The 25,941-nt window shown below is 47.2% G+C and overlaps 1 protein-coding gene across 1 annotated transcript in view; it reads right to left on the reverse strand.

Annotated features, from left to right (window-relative positions):
- Window positions 1-1,087: 1,087 nt before the first annotated feature.
- VASH2 (vasohibin 2) overlaps window positions 1,088-25,941 on the reverse strand; it is a 28,858-nt gene continuing 4,004 nt past the window's right edge. Inside the window, exons 3-6 of the mRNA XM_009279588.2 lie at window positions 18,610-18,684; window positions 9,043-9,424; window positions 7,004-7,119; window positions 1,088-1,201 (exon numbers count right to left, since the gene is read on the reverse strand). Of these exons, the coding sequence (XP_009277863.1) occupies window positions 1,132-1,201; window positions 7,004-7,119; window positions 9,043-9,424; window positions 18,610-18,684 (643 nt within the window). The 3' untranslated portion in view covers window positions 1,088-1,131. The remainder of the gene's footprint in view (window positions 1,202-7,003; window positions 7,120-9,042; window positions 9,425-18,609; window positions 18,685-25,941) is intronic.

Here is a 25,941-nt window from a genome sequence, read left to right on the forward strand (position 1 = left end):
AATTTATTGCTGAAGTTGTTCCAGTACAAGCTTCCTTATTCAGGTCTGACTAAGCCCTTGTTACTACAACACATACAGGAAGAACTCCCTACGGCAGCATGGCAGAAGGTTAACTTCAGCCTGCGATGTCTGATCTTAATATAAGATGTCAAGGCATCACCATCTGAGACTGCTCAGCCTTTCAAAGACAAGGTTCAAAGTTACACACAAATGTTGAAAGAAAAGCATATAGACTCAGGTTAGTAATTTGACTTTTTTCCATTATTCCAGGAACGTATACAAGAAACAACCTGACTAGTAGGTAAACAGTTGTCTCTACAAAACAGCAATCTCTACATTTTGTGCTTCAGCAGTGTAGTCCAGAAAGACTAAAAGCTTGTGACAAAGTATAAAAAAATTCCAAAAGTTTAAAAAGTCATTATTCATCAATTATCATCATTTAAAAAAAACCCTCATATTTTGCCTAATAAGATGCATATTACTATTACTTAACATCTTTCAGCAACATGCACAAAATAATAATACAGGTGGCAGTAAAACATCCAGTGCTGTTTTAATACTACCAGAAATGCTGGCAAACAGTACAAATTAGTTACAAAACAATAATACTGACAGTTTTGCATATATGTTAAGTTTAGTGAGGTAATGTTGCTACTTCAAAAACTCACGCCGCTTCTGTTTTTATTGCTGAATTAAAAATTAATACTGAATATGATTTTTTTTTAAACTGCACTGCACCCCAGCACATCTTAACACTAAGAATATGATTTCATAGTTATCCCAATGCTACTACCCAGCACAATGCCCAAATTCAATTAATACTTGTACAGGGAAATTATATTTGAAAACTCTCACACCACTGGAGTCACCTGCTACATCATGGAGGGGAAAAAAATCCTATAGCCTGATAAACATAATTTTAGGTTCTCTTCACTAATGTCTTTTCTATGAATTGAAAGAAAATAAATACTGCCACCAAAAAAAAAAATCCCCCCTTCTATTTCCTAGGTAAAACTTTTATTACAAGAGTCCAAGTTAACAAATAGTCCCATTCCTTTTTCCTTCCAACGGAGTGCGGGTAAAGTGCAGCGGGAAGCACCAGGGAAGCCCTCTGTCCGGCGTATGGCTTTGTTAGATGCGGAGCTGGTAGCCTACCTCGTTGAGCTTAGCCAGGTCTCCTTTCTTGTCCACCACCGCAGGCCTGTGAGCAAAGGAGAGAAGAGGGTGCTGCTCACCAGCAATCCCACACTGCTGTGCAGGAGTGGAGAGAGCAGCTGTCAACTCAGGAACGGTTTACTTCAAAAGAGGACTGACTAGATCTAATTTTCTCATCCTAAGCACAATCCTGTTGAATTTGTCACATGAACTAGTGCGATCGAGCTACTTGTGTGGGTTGCCTCTGAAGCCAAGCGCCAGCCAAGAACAAGTCATCCCATCCTGGGGTCCGTGATCTGAGCCCGGGAGCACCTCTCTCCCCCGACTTGAGAGAGGGCCTAAATGAGTAGCTAAGACTAGACACATCCCACCCATGATCTACCCCAGAGCAGGACTGGCTTTTAGAATAAAGTGGAAACTGCCAAGAGCAAACAGCCAAGGCCTCTCACATGGTCACAGCACTTTGTCTCTCTGGACCTGCCCTTTCCTCTTGGCTAAGTCTGTGTGAAGGGCTAGAGCCCACCAAATAGAAAACACAAGATGAACTCCCTTCAGTCTCCAGGCTTCTTATATTCTGATACAGTCCAGCCATTCACTTGAGTAATCACACATACACATATGCTGTTAGGTCATTTAAGTATATCAACAACCTGAACCAAGTGAAACCTTGAGATTGAGCAATCAGTCTCTCCCTATTTAGCAAGCAATGGAAAAGCTCCTGCAACAAAGCTGTCAAACCGAAACACTCCTGGTGATTTATAGTCTATGGCAGTGTCTAATCTGAGAGCTTATTCCAGGCTTTTAGCTATTTTCACATTAAGCCATATGTTTGCTTTTCTAAAGAAAAACATTGTCTAAAATACACGTTTCTCCTAGTAGACTCTACAGCATGTCCACTTCACTGCAAAGACTCAGCTAAAGCCTGAGTAGTACAATGTGAAGCTGGTAATGCCTCTAGTGCCTTCCTACAGCTCCTTAGACCTGGTTTCCAGCTCTTGCACTTACTCTTTGCTCACTGGGTAGCAGATGTGACCCATGAGTTCGCACACGCAAGGCTGACACTTACCTCCTCATTGCACGCTGCCTGCCTCTCGCTGCCGAAGCTCCTCTGGGCAGCCAGCACGGCCACGGGAGAGGCAGCGCGCAGCAGGCAGGCTGTCAGGCCAGGGAAACCCTGCCCGTGGCACGCTGCTGGGTGCACACGCCAATCTAAAGCTGTACCGCTGCAGCCCTAAGAGGTAGGGATGGGTAGCTTACATACATACACACACACACACACACACGTGTGGCAGAGCCTCAGGAATATTTTTTAATTCTTTGATTCAATAAGTGATTTTTTATTTTATTTTTTAAAGAGCAGAGCTACAAACACCAGATCTCTGCTGAGAATTTGCACAGTATTTGAGAGCTGGGGACATTGCTATGGACAACTAATGCTCTTCTGCCTAGAGTCACACATTGAAAGCAACCTGTTTTTTTGCCACTTATCCAAGCACCTCTATTAATAATCCCATCATCCTCTTTGCAGTACTGCCCTGCACCCTGCCTCGTGTTTGTCTCAGTTTGTAAGTACTTCACAGAAGTGAAGGAGTCTTCACTGGTCTCTGTCACTTGCAGGAAGGGATCGCACCTGAAGAAGTCTTGTAAGATAGTTTGGATTTTTCCACTTTATTCCTTTGGAGCAGATGGGATTTGACTAGCCAGAAAACAAGTTACAAGCTGCATCCCTCAGAGCTTGCGTAGGAGTCAGAGACCAGCGAGAGATACAGTGTATGAAAATTCCAGAGCGTCCTTCCTCCCTCAAATCTAGGGATGCTCTCCCCTTCCCACCCTCTTCTCCCTCTCTCCCTCCCTCTAATTAAAGCCAGAATATGGTTTTAATTAAAGCACGCCTGGATGGTTTGACCTTCTCTAATTATCCAAGAGAGATAGGGAGTCACTGCACACCCATGGCAACACGCCCATTTCCACCCCATGACAATTCTCTAGCTTGTAGCTACAAACAGACTGTCCTCCATACGGCTTCTCTTCAGGGTTTTAGGAAAAAGCAAGGATTTGTTGGAGCAGAGGCACCGCAGCCCCTATTCACCTTGGCTGGCAAATGACCCGACGTCAAACATCCCCTCTGAAGCAAGGGACCTCTGCTGTACCGGCCCATCAGATCGCACCTCCTCTCCAAAGCGCCATGACAATGAGCACATGAATAAGCTGTGCGTAGCTGCTGGGTACACAGTATTCATGAGTTGTCTGCATTGGATATGCCTGATTTTGCACATCCCAATGTAATATAATCCTAATATAATCCTGCCCCTTGCACATCCTAATATAATGGACTAACAGAATTTTCCTTTCAACAGCTAAATTAGGCGAGAAGCACACAAGGCCAGTGTTGCTATGACACTCAGAGCATGCATGTGTTAAGCCTCAGTATGAAATTAAAAGGAAATAGATCTGGTGAACTGGCACTTAGGAGCAGAGATTGCTTTGGGCTGCTGCACGACGCTCCCTTCCAAACTCGTATCAACTCTCCCAAATCCCTCCAGCTCCAAGCACCTCTATTGAGGATGAAGCACTGCGTTGCCTGGTCCAGCACAGTGGCTTGCAATTTACTGCACCCTCCTGCTTTGGGACTTCAGAGGATGGACAAGTAGACACAGTAAAGCTTCAGACTTACCAGGCAGATTCACACCACCCTATATCCTCTTTATTCATCCTGCCTGTTGGCCACTCTTAGCAGGATCACATCAGCTGTGGGCTAAGAGCACATGGACTGTTACCATAGCTCAGTTAATGAGCTGCAATTTGACTACACGCCAGTCTCCTAGACAGGCATGTACTGCTGATCGCATTGCCACCCGTGTCCTGCAACGTACCCTATCTGCCTTGTAGCTGTATTTCCAGGCTAAAATGCTATCGTGGGCTTGCTAGTGGCCACCACTGGCATTTACCTAACAAACTAGTAAGGAACCAGGATGAGAAGTTAAAGGGTTGAGGCTGTAAATTCCACTTCTGTCCTTAAGCACCGCTTCAGCCTTTGTCCTTCAGAAACAATCCAGCAAAGACATTCCAGTTCACCTTTCCAGTTCACATATTTTTCACTGGGAGATTCTCCCAGCAGGCCCACATAATTTTATTGTTGACAAAAACCAGGCTGTAATAACAGCTTGTCATCAGCAGGTGAAGCCTCTCAGACGAATGTGTTATTCAGCCCCTGCCAGCTCACACTAGAGCAAAACACTGCTCTCCCCCTCCCCTGCAAGCTCTAAAAAGCTGTAATTACAACATGTGAGTAAGATCCACAAAGAAGCAAAACACAGTGTTGAGAAGCATGGCCATTCTTTAGCTAGGATTTCAGCCTAAAGCCTAGCAAGCCTGAAAGTCTTTCCTCTTCTGTGCGTAACACAAAGGCCTCTCACTGCAACTAGGTTCTCAGAGATGCATCAACATGCGGAAGAAAATACCCAATTTCCCCTCTTGTATTTCTCACCCCATGTCAACCGCGGTACATGCTGGTATGTGTCATTCAGCTCATCCTCGATGAGGGGATGCCATTCCCCCTTCAGATCTTGGAGACCTCCCATTGCAGAAACCAGCAGATCTCAGTTTTGGAAATGAAAGGGTTTTATCACCAGCAGGGAACTCCCTGCAGTAACGCACTCCTCTGCAGCATCACTCCCTCTGGGGCAAAAGGCACAGTCAGCCTTCGAGCCACCAGCGCCACTGCACAGAAGCATCATTTTAACATCAGGAACCCAGTTCTTCTCCTTAGCATCACTTTTCTGACAGAGAGTAGCCTCTTGGGTCTGCTCAAAGGCTCTGGACCTGCTGAAAGCTCCTTCACTCCCCTTTTCCTTCCAAGCATACTGGCCAGGCTTGTGAGGGGGCTGTGCAGGACCCACAGGGTTGTCACGCAGCCACGAAGCACGTGCTGCAAGAGCTCTCATCCGCTCTGAAATGCTTCAACACCTTCCGCCAGAACAGAGATGAAGGTCTCATGCAGAGTCTGCTCTCGATCTCCTGCTCCCGCATCATGCCATAGCTGGGTCCTGGATCTTGTATCATGGTGACCCAGGGTTTATTTTAGAATAACATAAAATTTGCTCTAGATACAAAGCAACGCAGCAGAACCACCGAGCAGGTAACAGGTGCTGAAGCCACTGCAAGGCCACCAGTACTTCACTTGTCTTTCTGTCCTGGAAAAGCAAAGCTGCCAAGGAGGAACCAGCCACTGCAGAACAGCCACATGCCCAGCAGCTCTCTCAGGAAACCAGCCCAACTGGCAAGTCTCCAAGCCCACCGAGACTCACTCTTCTCTCCAGACATACGTGATCTACTCCAGCAACTGCACTATCAGAAACCCAAAGATGAAACCATCCCTCAAAGCGAATCTAGGAGGAAGAACCCTGGAGTAGCCAAGCCCATTACAACTATAATTATCCATGCACTAAACAAGGAGATCTCAGTGATGAAGCCCAAAGTACAGCATCGTGGACTGAGTGTGAATTCACATGTAAAAATAAAAGCCTGCTGTGAAGTCACCTGCTGCCAAAGTAACCAGCCCAACTGGCAAGTCTCCAAGCCCACCGAGACTCACTCTTCTCTCCAGACATACGTGATCTACTCCAGCAACTGCACTATCAGAAACCCAAAGATGAAACCATCCCTCAAAGCGAATCTAGGAGGTGAAGAACCCTGGAGTAGCCAAGCCCATTACAACTATAATTATCCATGCACTAAACAAGGAGCTCTCAGTGATGAAGCCCAAAGTACAGCATCGTGGACTGAGTGTGAATTCACATGTAAAAATAAAAGCCTGCTGTGAAGTCACCTGCTGCCAAAGTATCTTGAAGTTATCTTTAGAAGGTTAGTCTAATGTCTTTGTTAGCTGCTTTAAAATAAATAAGTAAGTGCTGAGACAGTGGTCTGGGAGCCTATTTAAAAAGCGATGGTCATAAATATGTGACTAATCTGGGTTACGTATAGGCTTTCACAGTTGTCAGCTTTTTCGCATGAAGCAGCACAGCTAAAACTCATTCTTCCACATCTAAGGTATGGGAGTCTGAATTGCCAGTGGCTGTAAAAGGCCTGTGATCTGGAAGATCAGTTTTATCCATTTAGAGGTATCGCATGCAGTTAGTCCATCCTTCCCTGCACAGTTAAAGAAAAACTATTAGCTACGACACACGAGGGAAGTGGTCTGGGTTTTTTTAAAGCTATTAAAATCAAAGAATACAATGCAAGTGATGTTTCCACTTTGGCAAGGAGAAAAAAGGTTTACTTTTTCACCATCCCTGTAACTCAGACAGTCCTCAGCGAAAACCACTCCATCAGAACAGCTCCGTACGAAGGCTCATCACGGAGAATCTAATTTCTGTCTGAGTGACCATGACAGCAGGGCATCCCACCACCGCTAGCAGATACATCCTCCTGTTTTTAATACCTATGTCTGAACACCCTTAAATGTGATGAAACTACTTTCCCTCCTGTACAGGTTCCCTGCACCCCAAACTAGGTTCTTTGTTTCTCCAGACAGTGGACTGTATAAAGACGGAAAAAATAAAAGAGGAAACCCACACTTCCACTTTCACAGTCATCCAACATCCAGCTGAACCCAGCAAAGGCCATCGGGGCCTCCAAGGACACCACACAGAGGGGCCATCGGGCAGCAGTAAGCACAGCAACGCCAGGACTTCAGCAGTACCAGCAGCTTCTGGAGCCTCTCAGGCAACCAAGATACCTGGTGCAGTTTTCCTGTATATGCCAGTGAGCATGTAATTTTTGTACAGCAAAACAATATGTCACCACCCTCAACTTCTGACCCACCAGTGATAGCAGCAGGAATACTCACGATTTGTCTCTTCTGCACACACGTCTCTGAGGGCTGGCTTGCCTTCGGCGAGGGGACAACGACTTACCCCGTGATCTCTCTTTCATCGGAGAATGGGCACTTGAAGGTTTCAGAATCTGCGAGAGATGGGGAAAGGAAGGAAAAGGCGTTCAATAAAGGCAATGATTCACTGAAAATAAAAAATAAAAATAAAGGGCCTCATACAGTAGCGGGGACGGCACACAAAGAGCCTTCAGTCTCTTGGGGCTTATTCAAACCCCGCCCCAGGTTAAGAGGAACCCAAAGCTGTTATCACATGATAGCTGTTCAGGGGCCCTCTGCAAAAATTAGTTGGTGTCACCAATTCAATTCCCAGCAAAATACTGAAGAAAAGGTCTCATCCACAGCTTTCTTCAGAGCTGGCAACAGCAAAGGATAAGAAAAACGGCTTTGAGCATCAGCTGAAGGAAACTCATGCAGCCGAATCACCCTCTCCAGCTTTCTTCTCTGCAAACAGAGGCGATCGTCTCCCAGGCTGGCAGTTGAACTCTGTGCAACAGTGGGACTTTTCAGTAGGTCTCCTTCCATTCGCACACTTGCCCACATCCCTCAGGCCCTCCAGCCTCAGAAGTCCATCAGCACGACACTCACACTCCAGGCTATTTTTAAGACCTGATCCTCCAAAGTCAGACCCCTCACAACAGGAGCCCTCTGAATCAAGTGCCTCAAATTCTGAATTAACTCAAGGGAAGAGTCAGATGCAGGGCCTTCAGCCTTCAAGGGTTCAGGGCTGTGATCCTGGCCTTGAGGCACTTACAAGGACTGGACCCAATGTCACAGGTCAGCACACACACAGAGCTGGTCCCTCTATCAAAAGCAAGACTAAGTTCAGTAAATCATCCACCCATATAGACTTCTTCAACTAGAGCCTGCTTCAGCTGTTTGTTCTCTAGATGATATTAAAAGTGCATGGAGAAGAAGGGGAAGAAAAGTTTCATTACATCTGTAATCAAGCACATGTGCTTAAGGTGACAGTATGGTACAAGTTGGTCCTCAAAACTCCTTGGCAGGGCAGGAGAGGTGGCAGCAGGACGTAGGGGCCACGATGCTACTGGCGACACTCACCTCAAGGTCAGGGTGAGGGGGCAGGTGCCTCAGCCAAAAAAGCATGCGGCTGCTATGTAGGAGCCATTCCTCAGCAGGGCAGGGGACAGGAACCCAGAATAACTTGGACGGGATGCCGCATGCCTCTTCACGAGAGCCAGCCCCATATTTAGCAACACACCTGCTCTTCTCCCACTGCCAGCAGCAGGCTGGAAAGGCACCAAATCCCCTTCCACCATGACCACAACCAGCTCCTTGTCTACACCGGCCCCGGAGGCACGGTCAGGGACACCCCTCATCCCCAAGGGCAGCCAAACCCTCCAGCCCCCTGGCAGCCTGCCCTGTCTCCCCATCATTTCCCTCCGGGCTCTTCAGTCCAACCAGCCAGCGGGGAAGCACCAGCCTGTCAGGGACTCACTTTCCTCACCCTTCCCATATAACCTACTTTGTGATTTAGCTGGGAGTGGTGGGCATCAGGTGGCGCAGGGCAAGCCCACCAGCATGCCCTGCAAGGAGAAGCAACCACTGACACGGCTGTGCCACGGAACCCCTTGCAGTTCAGGTGCAAAGAGCAGAGATCCCTACCTGCAACCAGGTGCCCACCCCACCAGTCCCAGGCACACTAGTTCTTCCCAGCCACCTTCTTCCAGAGTCGGTGAGAAAAGCAAACTGGGCAATAGCTCCTTGATGGCCAAGGACGAGTATGGGTTCAAGTGTTTCCCAGGCTGAAGGGGAAATCTTTGAACTAAAAAAAAAAAATAGCTATAAGGGCTTGAAAACACACCAAACCCTGTGGGAGAACCACCGAGACAGATGTAAGCACACCCGCAGCCCACCTGATACCACCTTAATCTCAGGCCGGGGTCAGTCTGCTGACATGGAGCAAGACCCACCTCTGCAGGAGGCACGCTAGGCACACCCACCTCTGAGTCCACCGCCCAGGCGCACGGACCTACCTTCATCCTCATATCCCTGGCAAACTTCTCCAGCTCCTTCCTGACTTCTGTGCGCATCATTTTGGATACATTGAGGACCAGCTGTTTCCACTCGATGGGCTGAAAGCTGTGCGGCTCATGCGGGACGTATAATCCGATTTTTACTTTTTTGACTGAATGCAAGTACTTTTTATAGGAGTCTTCAAATTCAAAGATGAGGTCGCTCAGAGTTCGGTAAGTTAGAGGTTTGTCCATCAGATCTGATCGTCTGCTCATGCCCAGCGAGCCATACCGGCCATTGCAGTAAATCCCGAGCACCACATGATGAAAATAGTTCCCTGAGAAGTGGGTTTTAAAGCTGATGGGGAATCGTTCCACAGAGGGCTGCCCATTTGTTAAGTATCTGGTGTGCACTGCGTCAAGGCAACGACGGCGCTGGGAAGGGAGCACGTACAACTACCCCTGTAAGACATCTTTAGCGGGTCTTTTTAACTGCCAGGACAAGCACTTTCTTACAGACACAAATTTATTCTCGCTGTGCCCCAGAAACAGTCAATGCTGCCAAAGCCCATTTCACTACTTGGAGAATAAGATGCAATGCTTCAGGCAGGGAAGGAAAAAACACAACAGTGATTGGGTCAGCACACCAGAAGAGAGACCACCTTCCCCAGATCTGTGGGAACTCCCCCATTTGATACCAAGATCAAACTCCTATGCTCCTAAAAGGGAACAGAGTTTCCCTCAGTTTCATGCTGGATCTTGGTACGACTTAGGTTATTGATCCTCATTTTCCCAACTCTTCAAACAGTATAAAAAAAAATCTGAATTTATTGCTCTCCAGGGTGACAGTCTCCCTTTCCATCTGTAAACCAGCCCTCAGCATGGCCACTCCTCATAAAAGAATGTTTTTGCATGTTACCCTTGTAATGCATTGCTGAGACAAACAAAGTAAAGCTCCCAGACGGATAATTAATTAGATAAGCACAGAGACATCATCAGGAACGAACGCTTTTAAAAAGCAAAACATGTCCCCTGAATTACTGGCTGGCCATTTCAAATGGACCACGTGCAGAGGCCGGAGCCAAGCTCCGTAACAACGTAGTAAGTGATCTCAGAGGGGAACTACGTGTGGGTCCCAGGTCATCTCCTCGGGAGGCTGCTGGCCTGTGGCAGGGGGAGGAGAGACTGAGACTCCCTCACGCAAGTGGGTTTGCGTCAGCACCTACGTTGCACGCAGCTCCCTGCTGCTAATCCCTGGACAGCTGAAACCCAGCCTGGCTCCACATGCTGACACCCAGCCCCTGGGACAGCAGGCGCCCTTACCCTCTGCAGCTCCCCCCCCCTACCCACGCCTGGGGAATGGAGGAGGGATGACCAGAAAAGGCTGTAGCAAGATGCTCCAGCCTGGGGTTACTCCAGCCAGAGGCACCTGCAGTAACCCCGGAGCCATCCCCAGAGGCAGACGTGGTCAAGGCAGTCAGTCAGGGCGGTGTGACTACAAAATACACTGGCCCGAGGGGCAGCACTGCCAGGATAGCATGAGGGCAGCCTGAAGAACAGAGGAGTGGGGTCGGTCCCCGCTGGAGCTGAGGGAACCAGCTCAGACCAGGGTCCTGCTCTGGAGATCTCCAGCATCCCCTCCTCCCCCTACCCCGTGCCCAAAAAGGAGGTCTTTAACAGCAGCGAAACAAGAGCCACTGCACAGCTGAGGTGCCCTGGGATGTTACTGTGGCTGGCCTTTCTCCCATGTCTGCATAGCACAGCTGCCCGACAGCTGCTGGGAAACTGAGAACACAAAAAGCCTTTGTATCAATATCATAAAACACAGTTCAGGCTCGGTTCTGGTTCTGTGCAGCCTGACACCCCACCTCACCACCAGTGCAACTCCCCAGGATGCTGACCCCCCCGCACCCCACATTTCACATCTTCTCTCTACAGGGATGCAGGAAAAGCATCCCGTGGCTCTTATCTGTCTCTAAAGCATTTTCTCAAGGGGGTATTTCACCCACCTGACGCTTGTTGAATTTCACATATTCAAACTTTTGCCCTCCAGGTGAACACAGAAACCAACTAGTAGGAGATTCGTGAACTGTCCAGAATCTGAGGTCGAGAGCAAGGAGTTAAACCTCTGTACAAAAAAATGCAAGAAAAACACATTGGCAAAAATCTTTCAAAACAGCCACAGGGAAGCTTTTTGGTTCAATGTCAAACATATTTAACTGCATTCAGTGCTAGATGTCATCGGCTTTAGCAGTCTGGAGAAAACGTATTAGAGTGTATAGGAACAGACAACGCTATGGGCCCAGCTCGTGGTGCACTTCAGTATCTGCAGGACAGTAAGTCTGGACGAGCGTGCAAAGCAGAGCGCAGACCTCCCTACAGCGCACACGACCCCCCATCCAGCCAAGGCTACGTGCGCCCACCTCTGATGTAGGTGAGGCAGCAGATGGGCAAATGCAAACACCCTGCAGCAACTGTCAAAAGCTCACCCCGATACCAGCTACACTGACACAGAACAGAAATAGCTCTATTGCCTTCGGTGGTCTCGCTGGATCGCTGTTGCATTAGGACTAGCTTCTCCAAGGCAAAACCCCGCACCACCGGTAGAATTAAAGATTATAAATACACTGCAACGTCAGAATGGGGCCCAGCGACGTTGTATCAACTGGAAAACTCAGCCCACAGTCACCTCATTTAAAAGGTCACCTTGCTCCAGGCCTTAAAAGGAGCATCCTGCATACATCAAAGTCATGTTACAATGATTTTTGTCCTACAGACAGATTCTTGCAGAAGCCCATTGTATTTATCATTCTGTGTAACTGAAAAAGCACTATCTTTTATTAACACCTATGAAGCTTTCAAACATCACCACTATTTTTCCCCCTCATTATGAAAGGGTTTTCTCTCTGCTCCCCGAGTGCCTTTCTATTAAGTCCACACAAAGCTTTGGTGGCCACCTGCCACACATACACACTTCTGCCACGAGGTCTCGGAGAAGTTGCAATTTAATCTCATTAAATACTAGGTAGGAGTAAAAGAATCTTTTGAAGATGGAAATTACCCACCATCAAATAACCCAGCAACAACCGCTGCGGAAATTAACCTTTAGGTACAGGTTGCTTCTGCTAAGTGACTAGTTAATGAGAGTCCCCACCCGAGATGAAATACACAGCAAACGAGCTGGAAAGGCACATCAGATCTTCCCCTGCGTCCATGCATCATTATTATTTCTTTTCCTTTCTGCTCTGCCCAAGTAGAGCTGTATTGTGGCAAACAAAAGGCAATGACACAGCAATGCCGCAGCTGTAATCACACTTTTGAGCTGGGACTGTAACTGCAGGATGGAGACTCAGGGAGTAAATTATGTGCCACAATAGAGAAGCAGCGCAGAGCAGGAGAGGGCAAAAGCAGCTGTAACGAAAGCTCAGTAGCCTCCCGATCCTGGGTCTTCATGTAAATCAAAGCAGCAGAAAAACAGCACTGAGGGATGCTGATCTCCTTGGAGATCACACAAGAGGGACACTAATCTTCTGGCTGGCCACCACTTGCCCCAGTATCCCTCCCCTTCCCCCACACCCAGGAAATGCACAAGGACGATACCTGGAGCTCCACCAGGGTCTCACAGGAATGGGTTGGTATGGCATGTCCCCATCCCTTGGAGATTCCCAAACCCTGCCCACCCTGACGCTCAGCTCTTCTGCAGCCTCATACTAGTCCTTCAACCTCAATTTCTTCCACCCCACAGACCCTAATGCCTGCTGGCCAGGGCTGCGTGTATTAGGCAAATTATGAATTCTGTTCTCACACCCCAGGGGGCTGATTTTGAAAGAGACAGGTTTGGGTCAAAGGAGTGAAAGAAGAATTGGGCCTGAAGCATACAACATGCTTTGGGGGTGACAGACCATTGGGGTAAACCACTATGGCTCTATTAACAAGTAGGCTTTCTTGAGCACACCAATACTGCTAGCAGCCTGCAGAAAGGGCCAGATTTCCCAGGCCAGCATGCAGCTACCACGTACCTGCAAGTCGACATTAAGTACACCATTCTCTGAGCCACAGGTTGTTTTGCTTCCCGTAGTCCCATCTCCTTCACCACCCAGGCTCATGCACAACGTAGCTTGGATACTTGGGAGACATTCAGATCCCAGACTCAAATACAAGCAAGACTTGGGTCACAAAACCTGCACTCTGGCCACCACCTGGACCTTCCTGGGCAGTGGGGCAAATGAGGAGTAGCATCCTTAGTTCAAAAGAAAAGGGGAGAATTAGTTAAGGTGTTAGCTGAGTCAACCCCTTAGTTTTAAAACTCTGGAGCAGAAAGCATCTCAATGGGTTTTCTTGAAATCTGCACACTCACACAATGACTCAACCAATGCCCTTCTGTGGTTTGTCTGGGTTGGTTTTGGTTTTTTTTAACCTCCTGGTGAACTCTAATATCAAAAAAGTCCCACAAAGAAGTCCCAGCATCTTCCCCCCCAGTACAGACCCTTCCCTACACAGATGCCCCCACTGCAGAGCACAGAGCAGTTCCCGTTCAGAAGAGAGACTTGAAGCCCTTCACCTTGTTTATTTGCCAGCAGCAACTTTTAGAAAAAAAATGTTCTCTTGCCTTTTTATTATTATTATTATTATTAATAAATAATCAGAGCAGGATCTTTCCACATGCCAGCACTGTGGCTCCAGTCTTCGAATATTTCTGGAAATAGGTCTTAGCAGCTGATAGCACCCTCTGGACAGCAGCTGGCTCCCCATGGCTAAGTGAGCTCGGGTTACCCCCAGCAGCTTTCCCACCACCACTAGGAACCACAGCCAGCTGAACAGGAGGCAAAGGGACACGCTGCAAGGACCTCAGCTCACCTGCATCTAAACCATCTTCAGCAGGAGTTTAGCTGGAGGAAAAAAAACCTGGTGCGTTTGCCAAGCTGACAGGCAGTGACTGTGCAAGGGGTGCACTAGCGGCAGGTGAGGAGATGAGTGCCACCCCTGCGCCGTGCCCCCTCCCTGCAGCACCAACAGGGACCCAGACCCCCAGAGGCAGGGGGCGTGGGGAGACCCTCCTCCTCAGAGCCCCAAAGGAAAAAAGCCAGTGCAGCAAGGCCCTGAAGAGCCCACAGCAGTTTGAAACAAACCAAGACAGTCTCAGGTTTCAGAGGTAAGTGCCAGCATCAATTGTTTGATCAGATGAGCCCACCAACACTGAGGTTCGAGCAGGTCTAAGCACCCAGCTGATCCGGTGCCCAGACTCGCAAGTGCTTCTCCTCCAGCTGCAGGAAGACCCAGCATCACACCTGAAACCTTCTGGTGTCTCCGCTACAAGTCCCATTCTGCCTTACAAACCAAAGGCAAAAAAGGGAAAGCCAGATGAATCTGATATTGAGCAAATGAGCGCCCATTGCACTGCTTGTACTAATCAATTTGTTATTTTTTAGTTTGAAATTCTCCCTTATTTAACTCAGACAAGATGACATTGCAGTGCTTCATGTCTTAGAGCCCAGCAAGGGTGTTTTTTGCTGGTCGAGATGAGCACAGAAAGCCACGGGGTGTCTGCTCCCCTCCTCTCCTGCCACCCACAAGGGCTGAGGAAGCGTGAGCAGGCACCCCGAGCCATCGCAGCAGGCTGTGCCACAGGGCACAAGCAAGCTGGAGGGGATGAGAGCACGCTGAGAGGAGCAAGAAGGCAGCTTTATTTACGCTAGCAATGCTGAAGCCACTAGCTCAGAGTGAGGAGGTGGAGCAAGAGGAGAATAAACCTCACACTTCAAAACCATCAGATAAGGCCTCAGTAAAAACAGAAGAGCTATTTTTCCCAAGAAACCAAGCAACTGCTTGCAATGTCAGAGGGCCTCCGACCACCAGCAGTAAACACTCGGAGAAGTATCCAACCACAGCCTGGAGTCAGACAGCATTTCCCACAGGCTCCAGGAGTGCCAAGATCCCAGGTTTGGGATTGCTTACTGTGAGGCAGAGTGCTACCGAGCCCACATCTGGATATCGTCTGCACAGAGAGCCTGGGTTCCCCCCCTGCAGCTCCAGCACCCACAAAGGAACACCTCGAGCAGCTGGCTCAGCCTCCCAAAGCAGGACTGCCAGGCAGGCATCGCTCCTTTTGAGGCACCTGTTCTCCAGTGCCCAGCTGCAGTCTGAGGTGACTAGCTTAAGATTAGACCATGGCAATGGAAGCAATTAAAAGCTCTCTCCCAGCTCTTCCCAGCTACCAGAGGGGCTGTAGATATTCAGCAGGACCCTCCTCACCCATATTTCAGTTAGCAAGTGGGTCGAGCTGTGGACAAGCATGCAGGAGGCAAAGAGGGGCACTGCGGGGACATCAATATCCTGCAATGACTGCGGCAAGAAACTCCCCTCCCCCCCCCCTTTCGCTCCCAAGCCCAGGGATGTACCTGCTAGGCAAGAGGAGCAGGATGGGCCCAGGTCTCCAGTGGTGATAAACACCATCCATTGATTAAATGCACAGAAGGCATAGTGCAGAGTCTATTAAATCATTTCTCCCTACTGAGGCACTTCTGCTCTCCTCTTCCTCATTTAATGATATTATTGGGCGGGGGGAGGTCTAATACACTGCATGGGTCTGACCGTTACTTCGCATGAACTGGGAGAGGCACACTGAAGGCAATGGGAGTGACTTATGTTCACCCAACACAGACACACTCTGCGAGACTCCCTGAGGATGGATGCACCCTGCTGCTTCCCTCTCCCCCTCTGATATTTTGCTCTCCCCATTTTAATAAAGGGAATACAGCACGGATAAAATTCCCTTGGCACTTTTTGGTTTACTATTCCCTTTCTTGAGCACAAGTCATTTCGATCCTTGCTGAACACACCATTATTCAGCTGACTTACAACTGAACTCAGAAATGCCCTGGGGAAGACAGCAGGAGGAATGCCTCTAGTTAGGCACTGACAAGCAGACCATGTAAGCAGAGAGATACGAAGCCAGTTCAGACAGCTACACAGAGAAGAAAAGAGCCGTGCAGATTGCTGCAAAATAATATTGGAAGATCTATACGAGCTTTCGGTGATCTCGCAGCAGCTGCTGCCTTGGTGCGTACAGACAGGGTAGCTCAGTATTTTAACTCATTGCCCTATAAAAACGCTTCAAGATCTAGTGCGAAGGCAATTATGCAAAACGCAATTCTGCACCAGGAGGGATTACAGAAGCATTTTATAAGAAGTTGCATAGTAAAAGGCAATTGCACGAGCCAGCAAGCAGCTCAATTAAAATGACATCTTGCTAAGCTGCTCTGCGCGAGTCAGCCTTTGAATGAAGACTCACACCAAGGGTCCGCTGTAGTGGGCTGGGCTCTTTTCAGTATCCAAGCAACATGGCAAAGCCTGCCAGCACACAAATTAAAAGCAGTACCTTATTTCCAGAGACAGAGAAGGGAACCAGAGGTTAACACACACACAGGGATGCTCAGCTCAGGCATACGTGAAGACATTGGTTTGACACTCAGGAGAGGGTAAGCACATCTCTTATCTGGTAACCGCCTGACCTTGGAAAGCAAGTCGCAGCTGCTGGCCTCACCATGTCCGCATCCAGAGGGCAATGCTGAAGATCAAAATCTCACAGCTGAGAAAAATCAGCAAACTTCCCCACGTGCTGTTACAAAGATGCATCCTAAAAACCCACATGCAGCATGGCACCACAAGGTTCTGCACGGGCACAAGCTTCGTACCAGCCACTGTCAAAGCACACACATTCAGACAGCCCATCCAGTCACCACTGCTACACTCTTTGTGTACCCACACCTCAAGCAAAATACTTAAAGTTTAAAAGATCCATGCAATATAAAACCTAACGCATCTGTTACTGGATCACCACCCCAGCAGATAGCCCCTGTTCTCACACAGGAGACTTCCAAGACAGCAAGCAGAAGTCACAGGAAGACAGGCCTGTCCCATAGCCTCACCCCTGCTTAAGACTTCTCATGAGGTAATCTCAATTTAAAAAAAAAGTTTTCCATAAACTTTTTTTAAAGCAGCATCTAGAGACAGAAGAATTCATCCAAAAGTCCAAAGAAACTTCAGATGACACCAAACAGTATAAACCATAGCTTTCAACTATTTTGCTTCCCCCACTGCTCAAAAAAACCCCAAAACTAAACAAAAGTCAGGTTTGAGGCAAGCAGAAAAAACCCTCTTTCCAAATGAAAATAAAATGGTCAAAACTTAGATCAGCAAGAATACTTTTAGGTTATCATGGTTATCTGTACACCACTAATCAGCCTCTGCTCGTGTGGTATGTGGAATAATTGGTTCAGTGCTAGAAATACAGCACTAGAAGCCACACTGACACATATCAGTACTGCAGAGCAGCATCAACTCCATCTGGGGATTATTTCCCCCATCCCTTTGGTCCCTAAATAGTTTGGGACACAACCCTGACACAAGGGGAAGCACAACAGATCCACTGACATAATTTCTGTTTCTGGGAGGGCATCGGTTTGAGTCTCTTGCTGACATCAAGCCCCCAGGACCTCCATCCCTCTAGCTGCATGCAGACCTTGCCAGCATTTGCAGGGGAAGCCCCGTCAGCCAGAGCCACCTTTCAGACTCAGACTGGAAGCCTATCTCTGGCACGTGGGGAGCCAAGCGCAGCCACGAGCAGCACCCAGTGCACACCGCAGACCACCTAGCACAGCGGGGACCGCATCCGGCATCGGGTCTCACACACCGCATATGACACTTGCTCAGCCCACGTCCCCTTCCCACCTCACAGCAGCCACCCCTTCTCATGAGCCAACACCGGGCACTACCTGCCGGGCTCTGCCAGATGCTTCTCCCACGAGAGGGGGCAGCAGCAGCAAGCAAAACGCCGCAGAGACATGCCAGAAGCTGGTCTGCTTCAGGGTTTATTTTGGGTTGGGTTTTCGTTTTGTTTTAAATCAAACTTGATCAGTGGTGGTAAGACGTATCTGGCATACAATTATTCCTGCAACCCTGTCTTGCCCTCCTCTAGTGTTTTAGGATGATGCAGGTTGATTTACCAGTGACAGCACAAGAGGGTCAAGAAGCAAGACAGTCTCTAAATGAAAATATTCTTGGCATGTTTTTCTGAGACTGAATAGGAGGCAAACATTATGTTACGGTAAAACTTAAGTGTTTAACTATAATACACGTTTCTGCACAAAGCACAGTTGTGGGCTGAGACAAAAACTAACATGACTTTGCCGTGTAAACAATAGACAAACATAGGACAAAACCTGCATTCCTCAGGTGTTACCAAGCTTCAACAATAACTGGCAGAGAAATACTAATGAAGAAAACAGGGACTGTGTAGACAGATACTTATCTGGGCACTTTGGGTCAGATCCTGACATTATGCAGATTACCAGGGCAGGAGACAAAGTCGGCACAGCCAGAGCATGACACTTGTGAACCGGGGACACAGCATCCAAGCTCCCACCGACAAGCCTAGGCAATTCAGCAACTTGTTGATCAACACCACGGCAGTTCCCCGAGCTGCTGGCACTCACCTTTGGCTGTGACCATCTCAAACACCATCCAGAAAGGGCAATATATAAAATGGCTCTGCAGTGGAAAAAGCCACAGAGGCATGTGAAAGGATACATCCCCAGGATAACTGCTTCAAGGCATTTGATAGGTAAGGACTCCCTGGTCATTTCTTTTGCTGTCTCCATTAACCTAGGACAGAAACAAAAAGGTTTTCAGTCCTTTCAGTTGGAGCAGTTGACAGGAATCAAAGCATCCTCTCGTACACTAAGAGCCAAGCGCCTCCGGTTCTTATCTCAGCAAGTGCTGGTGAACTTGATTCTCCTCTTCAGCAACTTGCCAGAGCCCTGTTGACTTCTGGAGAATGGCTCGGGGCAAACAGGGAAAAGCGTTTGGCATCCCAGTGCCTTCCAGCCTCTGAAGATGGGTTGGAGGAACGCAGTCCTCTCTGCCTCTCCAGCAGCTCCACAAGCATCACTTCAGACTGTAACACAAAGCCCTGCTGAGCTGCAAAAGCTGGCCATCATGCAAGCTCCCACAGCAGGACCAAGTTTAGCTTATTTTCAAAATAACCCTGGCTCTCCTCTGGAAAAAAACAGGGGAGAGGATGGTTACGTGATGGCCCCCTGAAAGCTACAAATGCCTCTGAGCCTATAGCTATAGGTGCAGATAAGAATTTAATGCCTTTTTACTCAAGTCTGCTGTGCAGAAAGCTCTGCCAACACAGACACTTCACACCACTGCAAGCTGAGCTATCATCTTGCTGCTGCTCCCTACGTCCTGTGGACTGGGAAAGTAGTAGAAAACATAGGATTTCCTGCAGGAGTGCAGGAAACTGCGCATGCCCAGGATCTTGCAAGTTCACAAAGTTTATTTACAATCTGGACTCTCATCTTTGGAGTAGAGTTATCTGACAGGGACAACACTGTGACGAGAAACAAGCAACCTAATCTCAGCTCAGCTGAGAAAGCTGTCATGCCAGATTGACACCACAGCATCAACCAACTAGGTATCCTATCACCTTCCACAAGCAGATCCTGAAATCCTGAAGAGTTTTAAAAAAAAAAATACTGGAAGGAGATAAAAAAAAAGGCCAGAAGAGTCATATTCAATGACACACCAAAAAAAAAAGCTAAAAACCAAACCAAAGGATGACTTCTATTTTGAAGTCTTCTCTATGCGTGTCCTTTCCCTGAGAAGAGCTTTGTAAACAGATCCCTACTCTACAGAAACACAATATTAAATGATAAAAATATTTGTATTAGAGAAGATGATGAAAATATGCATCTGAAACCATTAGACTTTGTTTTTCCCACTTTCTAATTCACCCACCTCATGCATTTTAAACCTTGTATTGACTGCAAATGGCAACACAGCTTCCACCGCTATTACAGCCTGTCACAGCCATTCCGTGTCCCATTTATCCAAGTTAGAAATTATCTTTTCATTTGTAAACAACTGCCCTTTACACTCTGCCTGCAGTACAGAAGACAAATTAGAGTTAGCCTGCCTCCTACATGCTCACAATCAGCCACAGAAACCCCACTGCTGGAAGCAGGGAGCAGCTCCGACAAGGGCACACAATGGGGCCCCTTTATCCCCCACAGTGGCTCCTCAGTGCTGATTGCAGCAGTAGCCTCTGCAAAGCCCCATCTCTGTCCGGAGAAGTATTACATGCAGACGATGCATGGGAGGTACCCACAAACAAGACGACCCACTGAATTTCCTATCTTCTAACTCGGGGGGGGGGGGAAGGTGACAGCCGATTATGAATGTGTATCAGAGGCAAGAAAAAGCTGAAGTTGTAAAGCTATTTAGCTTCAAGCCATTTAGTGTGGTGTATGCCTAGTTAACATGGTCCAAGGGACAGGGCCAGCATCTCCTCCTCAGGTCCACACCTACACATGACCCCGCTGCCGGCAGGCAAACACAGTGACTGAACTGGAGCTGCCTTGTCACCATGTGCAGCATCAGGTCTCCCAACACCTGCTTTTATAAGCTCACTGCTGTCATGATTTCAAGGTGTTGTCAGCATGGAGATAACTCCACAGCCAGGGAGGGAGTCTTCAAAATAATTGGCCTAAATGAGCAGTCAAATTACTACCGACTTACCTGTCACAGCGACACTCACGCTATTTAAATACTAAGTTGTATTTAACATGCACTCTGTTTGCAAGCCATATACGTGCTGGTTCTGAAGCACAGCTCTCCAGGATGCTATATGGTTATTAAGACAGATTTAAACTGAACAGGAAAGACATTTTGCTTACTTAACAACACGCTGCCTGCTAGTGCATGGGTACCTCGGCTGTCCCTTCTGAGGGTAGCGGCAGCCCTCCCTTCCCTTTACATAGTATCATCAGATAGCTGGGCTCAGAAGGGACCCCGGGAAGCCTTCCTATCCCACCTCCTGCTGAAAGCACCCGGGTCCAGGAAGCTGCAGCAGGTGCTCAGTGGCCACCCGGGACCTGGCAGCTCAGAGATGGCCACGGCCTCCGGACCGTGACAGCGATGAGGATCTGTGCAAGGGGGCATCGGTCAAGAAGCATCACCAATGATCAGCAAACAGGCGTCCATCTGCACCCGCAGGGCAGGTCACGCCATCGCACACACCCATCCCAGAGTCCTGGGGAATACTCCACAAACAGTTTGCTTTTTTCCCCTCTGCATTTGCGACACAGACCACAGGGTTTACGTGGATGACCCAGTTCAATAACCACTGAGAAAGTCTTTCTTCCGCTTTTAACAAGCTTGAGATAAAACATGGCCTTAAACCCCATGTTTACATCGGAAGCAAAGCCTTTGGAGAATCCCCAAGCCACCGCTCTGCCCAAGGTAGCATAAGCCAAATCTAAATCACTCCTCACAGATAATTTTCCAGTCAGCTTTTAACTGGGTTCTCAAAGGCTCGGGAACCCAACAGTTAATCTATCCTATACTTAACCTTGCATCTAAGGTCTCCTAATGTTTAAACAAAATCTTTCCTTCTTTGCAATTTAAATAAGAAGCTATTTCTGCTATTCAGAGTGGGCATGGAGACCATTTATTATCTCTCCTCTTGCAACCAACATTTGTATACACGACAGGCTGTAATCTACCCACTCCTCTGTAAACATGAGAAAGACATGGGTTTTTTTTTTCTTTTTAATTCCCCCATTTCTCTCACCCCAAATCTTCCCTTAGGTCATGTTTTCTAGACCTTGGGCAATGCTTTTTGCTTTCCTTTTGGATTCTCTTCAACTGACTCACATCTCATGGTCCCTTCAGCTGAGCCCACCACACCAATACAAACTGACCAATTTCCTTCTGAATCCAGCTTTCAGTACATTTTTGCTACCAACCCAGTGTTTTGTTTTTTGGTTGTTTTGGGGGGTTTTGGGGGGTTTTTTTGTTTGTTTTTTTTTTAGATCAGCTCCATCTGTGCAAAACTAGCCTTTCGTTCTCCGTTGTGTATTCCCACAGCTAGCTATTCCCAAATCCCTTCTCTGTATTTGCCCTTAACTCATACACCTCCTGTTTGTTCCAGCCCAGCTCTCTCTTACCCTTCGAGATCACTCTGAATCCCAATTCCATTTTGCAAAGCCTTGTCACCTTGTCCAGCCTGGACCACAAAGCACATCTATTAGCCAACAATTAGTCTTATCTGTACCATTAATGAAAAAACACTGACCTGAGACAGAGATTGCACACCTCAACTGACAAACTCTGCTAGGCAAGAGCAAGCTATTGGTTAAGTACCACTTTTTAAGTGCTGCTTTTCACCAGGTTGGATCCTTATGTCAAAATAGTTTCATTTGGACTCGAGGTCCCTGCCTTATCTGGAGGCTGCCAAAAGCCGTACTAAAGCAAAGAATTATTACAACTTCTCCCTAATTGTCAAAAGCTCTTACACTCTTATAGAAGGATATTATCAGAACCAAACTGTGCCAAACTAAATTCATGTTGCCTATCACTCGCCACCTTGTTAGGTTCCAGATACTTGATTATTTGCCCTAGCATTTTTCCTGAAACTGCAGATAAACCCAAACAGTTCCTAGACTTACCTTTTCCCTTATTTGTTTTAAAGGCTGGTATCTTTGCCTTCCCCAGTTTCCAACAAGAGCACCCATCCTCCTCACACCCTCTAACAGAAGTATTAATGGTTTGGAAGTTGTTTGCCAGTTCTCTGAGAGAGCATCCAGCTCATTTGAAAACAACTAATTACAAGTGCTCTTTGACTTGTCCTTTCCCTATTTTCTTTCACTCCTGAATTCTTACCACGCTGTCTCAGATGTTAATTGTAACCGGAAAGGCTGCACCATTAAACTTGTGAATGAATTATTTAAGGAAGCAGGGAAAGAAATAAAAAACAGCATCAAGCATTTCAATTCCCTGCCTGAGCAGGGTTTGTTTGCCGAATTTTCTTTAAATCTTTCCAGTTATCTGAACAGACTCCACATATATGATACTCTAACGCAGTAATTTTCCATCTCGTATCACGGTTAGCTGGGAACTAGCCCAAAGCCACCCTCTCTACAGACCCCAGTGAGCATGGGGGCCGCCTGCCTCTTCCAGTAACTTGGGGGAGACTGCCACAGTCAAAAAATAAGCATCGTGCAGCTTCCCTCTTCGTGGCATTCACACCACTGCCTGAAGTCTGCCAGGCAGATCTCTATTCCAGACCACAGTGAACTTTTCTGCCTCTGAAAAAACAGGCTGCACGCTCCTCCCTCGAGGTCTAGTCCTAGGCAGATGGTGGTATTTCCTTGTAAATTGACTCAAATTTCTTTCAATGTTTTCAGAAGCCCACCTGAATTATCTCCCTTGCTTTCTGCACTAAGAGAAGGCCCATAGAGGAGATGATTTTGCATCTTTTGGATGCTTTCTGTTTAAAATGGCAGTGACTGCAGTCATCTCAGGAACCATGAATTCCTTTTGCTCCTGGATTTTTCACTAGGGCATCCAATTTCATATATAGGTTAGAAAAAGCTTCAAACCTTTTAGCATGCCCCAAACTGGAGGATCTCACCAGCTGGCACCCATCACGCTAGAGTCACTGCAGAGATGACCATGCTTAGGAGGAGAGGTTGCCCATTACCTTCACCAGAAAGACTCCTACAGACTTCAGTAAACTTTGAATTAGTGAGATGCTCCAGCACATTTTCCACTAAGTTCTCCTTCCCTACAACTCGGTACTTGCACGATGTCTGTAAAATCTCCCTCTCCCAAGTTTTTCTAAGGCTCCTTACAGTTTTATTCTTCCCAATGAAGCAAAGAGAGAAGGCATCAACAGGAGTAAAAGGAGATAAAACAGCAGGGCAGCTACTGCTCTCGTGAATCTTCTCAAAATCAGTTTGTTTCAATGGCAAAAGCACTTCTACCACATGCTAAACATAGCACCGTATCTGTAACATTCTCTCTTTGTGCAAGAGAGAAGCAGATGTTCAAATGCATTCTGCAGCCTATTGTCTGGAAATGGTATGAGCCCATTTTTCTTCACAGCCCCATCAGGGTTCCTTAATAACATGGTGTGTCGAAACAGTATTATTTTCCACCCTCCCCCCGCTGTTATTTGGTTGCATCGCTCCCACGTGACTGCTTCTATCACGCTCTTTTATTGCAATTGATTACCCATTATATCTGCAGTCACTGAATGTCTCTCCATCTTCACAGAGCAGCTTCTGAGCTGTAATTTCTCAAAGTCTCCAGAACCTACCTAAACATCACCTTTTGCTTCAGTCGTAGGTCCCACTGATCAGCTGGCACTTAACTGGAGGGAACAGCACAATACCACACCTATCTACAACCTCCCCAGATACTTTGTGGAGGACAAAGATATTTGTTCCTCATTGTGGCTCATGCCTGCGTCCTAGAACAGAAGCTTGCAGAGGGCTTATTGCTCCTTGTAAAGCCAGTAATAGAAGTTTGTTGGCATTGAATGCAGTTACATATATTACTAGATATCCAGAAATACTTTTTTTTTTTTCTGAAGCTCTTACATGATCTAGGCTTGAGAGTTTTAAAGAATGACTATTTCAATTAACAGTGCCATTTTTTATCAGAATGGTTGTACCAACAAAAGCTGTAATGTAGGTTTTGCCAGCATAATCCTGTATGGGAAAAGGAAGACCAGCTCAATCGGTGTCTGAAACACTTGTATCGCAGGCATACACACAACACACACACACCATGGATCAGTAGAGCTGAACTCCATAGGGTGCCCTTTACCTACCTAGTATGAAAGGGTACATCACAAAGCCTATGTAAAGGACACCATCCCAGGTCAGGATACCTTGTATACTCTGTTAGCAAAGCACTCCTACGGTGGATGTAGCTACACCTGTAAATCTGGATTTTGTGCAAATACAGCAAACTCAGGCCAGGTAAGATGCATTTTCAGACACAGTTTGCCAGTACAACAGGAACACCACACACAGTTTGCAGGATCACATCTCTGCCACCCCGACTCACACAGCTACACCAATAGAAATCTAGCATTTTCAAAAGTGTTATCTATAGTCTAGACAAATCCACAGGGTGTCTGGCAGTCTAGAAGCAAGTTGATAGCTAACAGTGACTTTTTCTTAAGAGAGACTGTAAATACTGAATTACAGCAAGCCTGTGTCCCTTGATGTTATGAGTTCCTATAGATAATTTATGCTTTTCTTCCTAAATGCAGCCAGGCATTTTTATTTTCTCATGCATCACACCAATGCTGACAGTAAATCTCTATAATATCTAGTCCTCCCTCCATAATAGAAAAACTCATTAATATGCCCCAGCTGCTTTAGGACACTTTCACATGAATTTATGAATATTCAATTTCCATCTAGTGCTCAGCTTCTTTGTGTCCGGCCACTGCTCTCTTGAAGAGAGGCTGCCAAAGATCTCATAATACTTTCATTAGCTTCGAGCCCTCATGTTATGAAATAAGCAATATGTTTAGTATCAATAAATCACAGCTCTGGGAACAGCCTCAACTTCCAGGAGCTGGTGGCAATTGGAGGTGCTCAGCATCTTGCCCGATCAACTTGCAAATACAGACTTTGACTTGCAGCAAGCAAGGCCTTTCACACCACAGAAACTTGCTCAGAGCAGCGCTTGTCGCCGCAGCACAAGACGCCTGTTGTCGCCATGCCAGAAGCAGATTTCTTGCAAAGTAGAACACACCTCCCAGGAAAAAAACTTGCAGGTGTGGGTGTTTTTCAGCTCTGATGAAAACTGGCCTGGCAGCAGGAGAACAAATCACCAAGGACAACTGCAAGGAAGATATCCTCAGCTGGTATGAACAGCCACGCACCCCAGATGAAGGAAAGGAAAGCCTTTAGGGATACCTCAACATTACAGGGCAATCAACGCATTATTCCCCTTCTCAAAGTTGGAAAAACCACGACAGGGCAAGCGCTTGAGCCCCACTGCAGTACGACAGGATCTGGGCAGCTAAGTATACTCCTAACAGCTCCACTACTC

Source organism: Aptenodytes forsteri, unplaced genomic scaffold, assembly GCF_000699145.1.
Source record: "Aptenodytes forsteri isolate BGI_AS27 unplaced genomic scaffold, ASM69914v1 Scaffold195, whole genome shotgun sequence".
In the NCBI taxonomy this organism is placed as follows: Eukaryota; Metazoa; Chordata; class Aves; order Sphenisciformes; family Spheniscidae; genus Aptenodytes; species Aptenodytes forsteri.